The sequence below is a fragment of the Poromitra crassiceps genome, assembly GCF_964638095.1.
Source record: "Poromitra crassiceps genome assembly, chromosome: 5".
NCBI classification, from domain to species: Eukaryota; Metazoa; Chordata; class Actinopteri; order Beryciformes; family Melamphaidae; genus Poromitra; species Poromitra crassiceps.
The window spans coordinates 30,020,731-30,031,872 of record NC_139642.1 but is presented as its reverse complement, the minus strand read 5'-3'; the positions used below and the strand labels follow the sequence as shown (position 1 = coordinate 30,031,872).

General features: G+C 42.8%; 1 protein-coding gene across 1 annotated transcript in view; it reads left to right on the top strand.

Moving 5' to 3' along the window:
* Positions 1-1,047: 1,047 nt before the first annotated feature.
* LOC310776420 (rhodopsin kinase grk7a-like) overlaps positions 1,048-11,142 on the top strand; it is a gene marked incomplete at both ends in the record, with an annotated part of 10,437 nt that continues 342 nt past the window's right edge. Inside the window, 4 exons of the mRNA XM_083636612.1 lie at positions 1,048-1,641; positions 1,886-2,323; positions 4,663-4,934; positions 6,235-6,536. Coding sequence (XP_083492738.1) covers positions 1,048-1,641; positions 1,886-2,323; positions 4,663-4,934; positions 6,235-6,536 — 1,606 coding nt within the window. The remainder of the gene's footprint in view (positions 1,642-1,885; positions 2,324-4,662; positions 4,935-6,234; positions 6,537-11,142) is intronic.

The following is an 11,142-nucleotide window of genomic DNA, read 5'->3' as shown; positions in this document are numbered from 1 at the left end:
TATATATACATATATTTATCTATTTATTTTGTGAAATTCTAGGTGACCCCACTTAGGGTGGTGACCCCAAGGTTGGGAACCACTGGCTTAATTACTGAAGTCCTCCTGGTTTTCCCCTATAACACACATAGCAGGCCTAAAGTGTGCTGTGTTCACTAGGATCAATCGTAACATCAGTGTTGGGCAAGTTACTTTCAAAATGTAATATACTACATATTACTAGTTACTTTCATTTGAAAGTAATAAGTTACTTTACAATATTACTTTCTGTGTAGAGTAACTCGTTACTTATTACACTACTTTTGCATTACTTTTACCAAAACAACAGCAGCAGCAGAATGACATCGCCGCCCTGGAACATCCCGAAAAATAATTTCAACCACCTTGAAGTCAGTGTAAACAATCCAAAATTCTAAATGTTATTCTTTTCCTTTGTTATTGTCATCTATAGTGGTTATTTGCATAAAAACACATAGTTTGATTAGGAAATGATTGTATCTTTTTTAAATATGTGCTTTAATTTAATAAAATGTAACTCAATTTGTAACTTGAGTTACTTGACAAAGTAACTGGTATAATATTACTGAAATCCTATAAGTAATAAGTTATATTACTGAGTTACTGCTAAAAGTAATATATTACATGTAATATGTTACTTTTGTAATGAGTTACCCCCAACACTGCGTAACATGCTAAGGCCAGGATCTGCCTCATTGTGTCATGCTGGCAGCCCAACAACAAGGCTTCTTGTATCTTCTAAAAATACACACGCGTAAAGCCTCTTAAGTTCAAACCACATAAGTTGCTTTCCCTGAGTGCCGTCTACTTATACGCACACAAAGACACTTACCTGAGAACAAATCCCTGAAGACCCGCCTTGAATTCTCAAAGGGGCGTTGTGTGAGAAGTGAAAGATGTTCAAGGGGCTCAGGTGCTTTAGTTGTGCCTGGGAGAGGTACCTGGAGAGGAGTGGAATTGGATGTTTCAGCTTCTCAGGCCCAGCTCCCTTCACCACCGTGTGTATGGACCGCTCGAGATCCACCCAACATGGCTGACTTGCCAGTACTAGACAACCTGGTGGCCAACACAGCTTACCTAAAGGCTCAGCAGCTAGATCACAACGAGCTAAGAAAACAGAGACCCTGCTTGTTCCTGCCAAAACCAGAGAAGCCATCTGCTATCAGGGAGAAGGACTATGGCTCGCTCTGTGAGCTGCAGCCTATTGGGAAGAAGTTGTTCCGACAGTTTCTCCTCGCCTCCTCCAACCCACAGTATGTGACAGCCGCTGAGTTCCTGGAGGAGCTGAATGATTGCGGCCTGGCTGAAGCTGAAGCCAGGGACAGGGCGAGACAGGGCATCCTTACGAAGTTCTTTCAAACAGACTCCAGGAGTTTTCTCTCCTACCTTTATGGGGATGCAGCTGAAAGATGCAAGGCTGTGTCAGACAAGGACTTTGAGGAGGTGATGGGCAAGGTAAGAGAAGCCACCAGGGACTTCCTGAAGGGAAAGCCTTTCACAGAGTACCAGAAAAGCCCCGTCTTTGAGAAGTTCTTGCAGTGGAAGGCGTACGAGAAGCAGCAGAAGATCAGTGACAAATACTTTTATGAGTTCAGGACATTGGGAAAAGGTGGCTTTGGTGAGGTAGGTGTCAGACATCCCAACATTTGACTTACAATAAAATAATGAATTAATATAACAATTAAAATTTGTATCTCAGATAGCTATTTAAAAAAACATTTTGACAAACTTATGTTTGTTAAAGCTATTGTGAAGAGTGCCAGAAACATAATCTAGGATGGCATAGTAACAAATAATAAAGGCTGAACAGCCAATAAATAGATACGTCATGAATTCTAAAACAACACTGGATTCTTGCCTTCTTCAGGTCTGTGCAGTCCAGGTGAAGCTCACGGGACAGATGTATGCCTGCAAGAAGCTGGATAAGAAACGCTTGAAGAAGAAAAGTAGTGAGAGGTTGGCCCTTCTAGAGAAGCAGATCCTCGAGAAGGTGAACAGCCTCTTCATCGTAAACCTGGCTTACGCCTATGACAACAGGACCCACCTCTGCCTTGTCATGAACCTCATGACTGGAGGAGACCTCAAGTTCCATATCTATGAGCTTGGAGTGAGAGGTCTCCGTATGGAGCGGGCTGTTTACTACGCCGCCCAAATCACCACTGGGATCCTCCATTTGCACTCTATGGACATAGTGTACCGAGATATGAAGCCTGAGAACGTCCTGCTGGACAGTCAAGGCCAGTGCCGGCTGTCAGACCTTGGACTGGCTGTGGAGTTGCCAAAAGGCAAAACAATATACCAGAAGGTTAGTGTGGTTCCCTATTCATAGCTTAGCCTACACTGTCCACCACCTGACATTAATACTGCCAAGCACTCAGTCAAGCCTTTGTGCGGTTTGTGGTTTGTTAAAAATGGAGCATGTAGCCTATCTTCGTTTGCACATTTCTACGCATGCACTCACTGCCAAGGCTCTTTGGATTAAACTGTCAACCACATGGCATATTTATAGTGTTGCGCATATGTTATTATTATATTCCATTATTCTCCAGGGTCCACATTCTATCACATACATCAGTGGGAGGTAATATTGGATTTTATTTTGAATTAGTCCATTTTTACTTGTACATTGAATGGAAAAAATACTTCCTTACTGACATTGTCAATATTTCCTAGGTTATATTTGGCTGCCCACCACTACAAGTAGCTTACTAGGAATAGATGTGGCTGTTGGGCCCTCTTCTTCTGACAGACAACACAAGAGAGCGTGTCTCAGATTCATCCTATTAAAGGTCGCCTGACCCTCATCCATTGGCTGTTGCATGAGATGAGCAGCAGTTTACGCTAGATTGACCAGAGCCCGTTAGCATTAGCCAGTTAATCTTTTCATTACTAAAACCAAATATGGCTTTGGCATGTCTATTTAAGTTGATGAGTTAGGAGATTCACAGCAGGCCTTCGATCAACGGAGAAGGTTCCAGGCTGGGCAGCACCATCAGCTGATGGGCCTGTTGGAGGTCACTCGTGCAAGCACTCGGCTACAACTGTGTTTTGTTCCCTGGCTCCTGTCCTGACGTACCCGGATTTTGTCCTTATTTTACCTTCCTCATCTTGTGGAAGCTGGAAGCTTCTTACAAATAATACAAAATTAACTTGAATTTTAAGTGGGTGTATACTTTACCAAACTATATTATTTTGCCTGGTCTCAAAATGTTTGAATGACCTTCCCACCTTGATCAAAATAGAGTAGCATACAGTAGCATGGATTTCATACAAAAGAAACGGGGTACGGTGGTGCAGTGGTAAGCGCTGTCGCCTCACAGCTCGAAGGTCCTGGGTTCGATTCCCACCTGGGACGCTGTGGGCGCTGGAGTTGTGACCCCCCATATCCTCAGTGCCTACTGCCCAGGTGGGCTATCTCGTCGAAAGGGCCTTTCTGTGTGGAGTTTGCATGTTCTCCCCATGCCCCCCAGGGGGTTCCTCCGTACATAACCCCCCACTAAAAACATGCAGAAGATTGTCATCCGACCAGTGACGACAACATCTGAAGTTGGTCCAATGATGGTCCAATGAAGGTCCCCGGCGCTGGAAAGAAATAGCGACCACTGCTCCTGGCCTGCCCCCTGGAGGAAAGGACAAGCCTGGATGGGTCAAATGCAGAGGACATATTTCACCGGCCACCGTCAGCATGAGTGTGTGTAGTGGCCGCATGCATGTGTTGTAGTGTGTTCGTGTGACAATAAAGACGGGCTGCCGTCTGAAATCGTGTTTTAATCGTGTTTAAACCTTGATGGAATTTCATCAAATTTGCCTCAAACATTGACTTGGACTCAAGGATGAACTGATTAGATTTTGTTGGTCAAAGTTCAAGGTCACTGTGACCTCACGAATGCCATTCCCAAGTTCGTTAACACGATATCTGAGGAACGCCTTGACGGAATTTCTTTGAATTTGCCTCAAACTCCCACTTGGACTCAAGGATGAACTGATTAGATTTTGGTGGTCAAAGTTCAAGGTCACTGTGACATCACGACCGCTCGTTTCATGCTCATTAACGTGATATCTCAGGAACGCCTTGACGGAATTTCATCTAATTTGCCTCAAACGTCCACTTGGACTCAAGGATAAACTGATTACATTTTGGTGGTCAAAGGTCAAGGTCACTGTGACCTCACAAACGCCATTATCAAGCTCGGTAACGCCATATCTCAGTAACACCTTGATGGAATTTCTTCACATTTGGCTCAAACGTCAAAGTCTGGACAGACATGGATGTCGACTGCTCACTTGTTGGCGGAGGCATATATCCACGCGGTGCGGTCATTCAATTTTCTTTTTACCTGCATGGGTAGTTGCCTCTTGCCTACCTTCATCTTTGTCCTGTGTGTCTATACTGTTTATTTTTTTCCTCTATCTAATATAGAAATGGAGAGGCAGAACTCAGCAGATAAAACATAGGAAAAAAATAATAGTATAGTGCCTACACTCAGATTCACATCCATTTTTAGATAGACACTGCAACAATTATTGACACTTTAAATGACCTACCATAGAATTATTATTATTATTATTATTTTGGTGTGTCTCTTTACATTCTCACTTATCCTTCTTTCTTCACTTTTCATCCTCTCCCTCATGTGTCTTCAGGCTGGTACGGCTGGTTACATGGCTCCTGAGATGCTGAGGCAGGAGGACTACTGCATGTCGGTGGACTGGTGGGCTCTGGGCTGCAGCATCTATGAGATGGTGGCTGCCCGTTTGCCTTTTATCGACTTCAGAGAGAAGGTGCTGAAGGATGAGGTGACTCGACGCACTCTGGAGGATGACTGCAAGTTTCATCACAAAGGCTTTGATGCTTGCACCAAGGATATCATCAGGCTCTTTCTCAAGAAGAAGGTTGAGCAACGCCTTGGGTGCCAGTGAGTAAAAACCATACATGTTCTCAAACTTTAGTCTGTTACCTGAGGGTAGGGATTAGTATTGGTGTTATAAAAAAGGCAGAATATCAACTTAGAACAGAGGTTATTTAATACATATATATGTGTATACATACTTGTATACATATATATATATGTATATATATTATATATACTGTAGATAGAGAGATAGATAGTTAGATACCGTAGATAGATATATAGATAGATAGATATAGATATATGTGTGTATATACATACATACAAATATATAAACACAGACACACGCACACACGCACGCGCGCACACACACACACACACACACACACACACACACACACACACACACACACACACACACACACACACACATACATACACACACACACACACACACACACACACACACACACATACACACACACACACACACACACACACACACACACACACACACACATACATACATACATACATACATAGCCTACTGTACATACATACATACATACATACATACATACACACACACATACATACATACATACATACATACATACATACATACAGTACATACTGTACATACATACATACATACATACATACATACATACACATACTGTGTGTGTGTGATAAAATATTAAATGATTGGGAATTGGCTTGCAGTTGAATGCTGAAGCACCAAATTCCTGCAGCACAAGGGGGCGCTGAACTATTGAGAAAACAAGTTGAATCTTCACACAGTGCAGTTGATATACTGTCACTTACCCTCTCATTCATTCTCAAGAAAGGCATGAGTATTTTCTCTACAAATATCATTGTCAAGTGTTTTGTAATAACTTTTGGTGTTACTAAACAATGCTGATTTATTTTGCATGATCTCACACATATCCGAAAACCGTAAACAGTTTTGCAGACATTCAGTTATTATCTGTGCCAGGAGATAATGTATTCGGTAGTGTGTGTCCGTGTGTGAGTGCGTGTGTTCCCTGTTGGCCTGTTAGCATAGAGCAGTGCTGGCAGGCAGGGCTGGGCAGCTCATCCGTCCGCACACCTGTGAGAGCAGACAGAAGCCGAGAACCAGGGTGTTTAAAAGTTATGTCACTTCGGCCCAAGCCCAGTTACAAACAAATGTAAATATCTGAATTTGCAGGAATCTCCCCGTCTCCCAGCGCAACTGTCAGCCGGCCCCATTTCTTGGAAGCAGTACACTCCAGTGAATTTCACAGTCATGTATCAAAGACAAAATAACTACAGGTACCCATCCACCGTTTCTCTCTTAATCTTTTTTCTTCTTTTTTTGCATTAGGCGTGATGATCCACGGAACCACACATTTTTCCAGAACATCAATTTCCCTCGCCTTGAGGCGGGGCTGATGGATGCCCCCTGGGTGCCCAGATCCAACGTAGTCTACGCCAAGGATGCAGACGAGTTGAGGGACAACCTCTCTGAGATCGAGGGTGTCGCGCTTGATGCCAAGGATGAGAAATTCTACAAGGAGTTCAGCACAGGGGCCGTCTCCATCCCTTGGCAAAAGGAGATGATTAACAGTGGACTGTTTGACGACCTGAACGACGCTCAGCGGAGGGGGTCAGTGGGCACTCATAACTGTGAGGCTGACCATAGATCGTCTAGGTCATGCATCATTGTATGAAAGTATTTGATCTGCTCACAACAAGCATCAAGACCTGGACAGAATAGCAGTCACTTTCATTTTGAATATATGAAAAACAACAAGACCTTAAAATTAATTCACCTTACAAATGCAAACTGCCTGGCAAAATACGTTTTCAAAAGTATGCCTAGATGGAAACACAAGCTGGCATTGTAATGCAATTGCTGCTGCTCACTTTGTCCTGGTGAGACAGCATATCCCAGTGTATTCATAGTTTCCATTACATCACTCTGCCATTTTGGCATGGCCTAAGTGTTTACATGTGTTTGTAAACAAGCTACATCATGGTTGTCTGTCATCAAATGACAGCCAAAGTATGATCCGTTTTTGCAGTATATTATATGTGCCACACTGGTCGGAACTATGTCACATGAATGCCATGAATGACTTTGCTCATGTGACAGGAGGACCATCTCCTGCAGCTCAGTGCTGACCACTGACTGATGTGAACTCCCGCAGTAGCAGACATTCACCACTAAGTGCCGCCAGATTCCTATTAAGTGCATTCAACTGCCCACAAAACTGTTCATCTCCTGTAGTCTGGCTGCTGTGCTCCATCCAGCATTTACAAGCCCTGCATGATTTGTGCAGATTTAACAAGACAATGGTGTGGGACAAATTGCCGTCTCCCCTTGCACTTTCCTCTAAAACAAAAATGTTACTAGTAGGGATGCACTAAAATTTGGGTGGTAACAAGGCAAAACCACCCCAGTTTATTACTCCTCAAATCACTCTGTTTACAAGCAATGCACAACCTAAATAAACAATAGTCTAAACCAGTGGTTCTCAAATGGGGGTCCGGGGACCCCCAGGGGTCCGTGGCACTTTGTCAGGGGGTCCGCAAAAAGTTTTCAGGAAAATAAAAATAAAAACTTTTTTCTTTTAAAGCTTCATAGTTAAATGAAAATATTTTATGCTTTAAATCTAAAATGGTTCATGGATTACATTCTAATCTAACAAACCTATCAATTTAAAAGTCGAGCACGTTACCGTGGGAAACAAGCTTATCACAAAATCACAAATCATAATGAGGGGTCCCCGGTATATTTTCTATTTTGTAAGGGGTCCTTGGCTGAAAAACATTTGAGAACCCCTGGTCTAAACAACATAGCTTGTTTATAACAACTTATCGAGTCTTTACAGATGATCAGTTCTTGCATCCATATCTGGAGCTGTAAGATCTTTCCTACTGCGTGACGGCAAATTTAGGCAAGTACCAGAATGCGGTTGGATTTAGGCAACAAGAGCAACTAGGTTGGGGTGAGGGTTATGGTTTGGGTAGGGGTTCGAACCAGCTCTCTCGTGACGAGAAAGTTGCAAGTCGGGAACGCTACGGTCGCTGTCAGGCGGCCTCCAGCGGTGGCCTTGCCCGAAACATCGGTGTCACGTGACTAGCGGTCACGTGACTCGTCACCTGCAATGGTGATTTCTGATGGGAGAGAGCTACCATTTTCTCTTGGGCTTAGTGATGGTAGGGTTCCTGACTGAACCTCAGTAGGCCTACTTGATTGGTTTGGAGTGAGAACGGGTTGAACACAACTCCAAAGAAAGGACCTCTTGTTTATTTCTTCAATTAGGCCTACTAATTGAATAAAGATGTACTATCCATATTTGTTTGTTTTTAGTTTTGTGTTTTGTTTTACCCTATAATTCACATAAAATAACTGCATTTTGAGTGCCTTTTGGTGCAAATACTAGTTTGTGATGTTCCTATATTATTTTATAATGATTATATAGTATCTTCTAATAGTTTATGTTGACTCGTAACTATTTTGTATTCTATGTAATTATATTGTATATGTGTACAGTTGAGCACTTTATCACCGATCATCTTGGTAATGCAAATATACTGTTGGGTGATGCTTTATTTTCCTAATACAGTACACGGTTTTCCTTCATAACAATATATTCTGTTCTTTACTATTCTATTTTCAACCAACGGGACAGAATTTTTGTGAGATGTAAGACGACCAAATTTCAAAGGCCATGAAATAAAGTAATGCCTTCCAGTATATCTCCACTGACGTGTCTCTCAGAGCAATGACATTCAATGCTGCAAGTTTTTACAGGTTTGTTAGATCCAGTTATCTTGATTATTCTCATGTTGGTATTCTCAGAGCGCAGATATCATTTGTTCCACACCAAGCGGCAAGTTCCGTCTTGCTAAATTGAAGCCAACACGGAAGTACCACAAAAACTGCAGTCCCTCGAATGGCCACTTGAGTCTGGCTCCAAAAGGGAGTCATTCCACATTCACCCCCATGTTAAAATGCCCAACTTTACAGAATAAATAAACATGTGTGTGGGGGTGTAGGGGGGGTCATAACAACTCTACGGGAGGGGATGGGGGATTTTTATACAACAAACCTGTAGTCTATGGCTGCAAAAATAAGTCAAGATTGTGGAAAATGACCCTATTACTCACTTGATTTATTACCTCAGTAAACATTTTTCTATAATGAGTTTATGGTCTCAATCACTAGTTTCAAGTCTTCTGTGAGTCTCCATCATGTTCATTTAGTAAATTATGGTCCCATTTAGAGTAAAATAGACAATAAAATCTGTGTTGGGGCGTGATTGACAGGTCAGCTGTCCAGTGATCACACAACTCGCCGATCACAGACCATTTGCTGTGTCTCTCTCTCTCTCTCTAAAAAAAAAAGACAGTCACAATGCAAAACGAGAGTCCAGAAAACAATCGGTGACATCACGGTGGCTACATCCATATTTTTATACAGTCTATGTATGGTCCACACGAACAGCCAGGATCAGGTATAAACCGTGAAGAGGACGTTACAAGGCTATACATAATAATGAATAATTGATTGTGAGTGTAGCTGTCACTTAGTAGCTACTGTATCTCTCCAACCCCTCCGACACATTTAGCTAATGAGGGACACATAAACATGTGTTGTGCTAATGCCTGTGAGGGGGTGACGGTGACCTTACAGGGCTGAGAAGTGGTTCCGTTCACGCTCATCTGTCATGAGATTAGAAGCTGGGAATCCAAGATGCAACATGATCATCATGGGCTGTAATGGCAGAGTGGGGAGTCCTCCGTGGACGACGTGACGACAAGACAAACTGGGCAGAAGGTCTCCAGGAACATGTTTTTACCAGGCGCCTGCAAGCCTCTGCCAGTGTTTGGTTCCCAAAGGCCCATCCCAGCAACTGCTGCCCTGCAATACACACGGCAGCACACTGTGTATTGTAGTTGCCAGCACGCATCCAGCCACATTTATGTGTGCTTGTACATACTCGTCAGTGGTGGGTAAAGTACCTGAAAGCCACACTTGAGTAAAAGTACAGATATCTTGCCAGAAAATTAGAATATTACTTGATAAAAGTCAGAAAAGTATCTGATATTTATTGTACGTATCAAAAGTAATTTTCTGACAAAGTCCCTGGAAACCAAAAATAAATGGGTTTTGAGTTTGTCACACAATTGACCCTGTTGTTCCCACCTGTCGTTGGGCGTGGTAATGAGTAACGAAGATCCTTACGAGAAATTTAACAGAGTAAAGGATAGCCTGCTTTTTATTTAGCAAATTTAGTGGAGTAAAAATGAAAGTTGGCATAAACATAAATACTCTGGTAAAGTACAGATACTCCCCAAAAATACTTCAGTACGGTAACAAAGTATTATTACTTTGTTACAACACCACTGCATACTGTACATGCATGCACAGTGCACACTTATTTGTGTTGCATCTGTGGATGTATGTACAGTAAACAAACTCACAACCCCCCCCCCCCCCCCCCCCCCCACACACACACACACACACACACACACACACACACACACACACACACACACAATCTCATTAGGTGTGAAAGCAGGCATTGGGTTTAGAGATCAAAGCAGGACAGGGTGTAATTTGGTTTGTTACATGCCCATGCTCTAGATTCACATCAAAGGACTGTGCCACACTTCAGCTCTGCCCTGGCATCCTCAGTCAGGACCGTATCACACCACTCATATCACTGCTTTTTTCCTTCTTTGCAAACTGGCTGTGTTGATTTCTGTCCATGTTTACATACAGTATATATACAGTATATATAAATGTGCAAGAGTGCATTGATTTGTGTCCATATAGGTCTATGTAGGCATTTGCATGAGGGTGTGCGAGTGTGTGTATTTAGGATAGGTGAGAAAGTGGTTAAACAGTGGAGTGGAGACAGAGAGGCCATTGTCTGCTGAGGGAAAGTGAGAGCCAGCCATGTGGGAGAGAGATTGAGGAGGTGGAAGACGGTAGGTTGTGCTCGCTGTCTCACACTCAAGGCCAGTGGCCAGTGTGTGTGTGTGTGTGTGTGTGTGTGTGTGTGTGTGTGTGTGTGTGTGTGTGTGTCTGTGTGTGTGTGTGTGTGTGTGTGTGTGTGTGTGTGTGTGTGTGCGCACGCGTGCATGTGTGTGTATGTATGTGTGTGTGTGTGTCTTTAGTGTTTGCTTTACATTCACTTTTTCAATCACGGGAATCTTTTTTTTCTTTGCCATGTAATTTTCCAGGGCATTTTGCTTTGTTAGATGGCAAAAAGTGCAG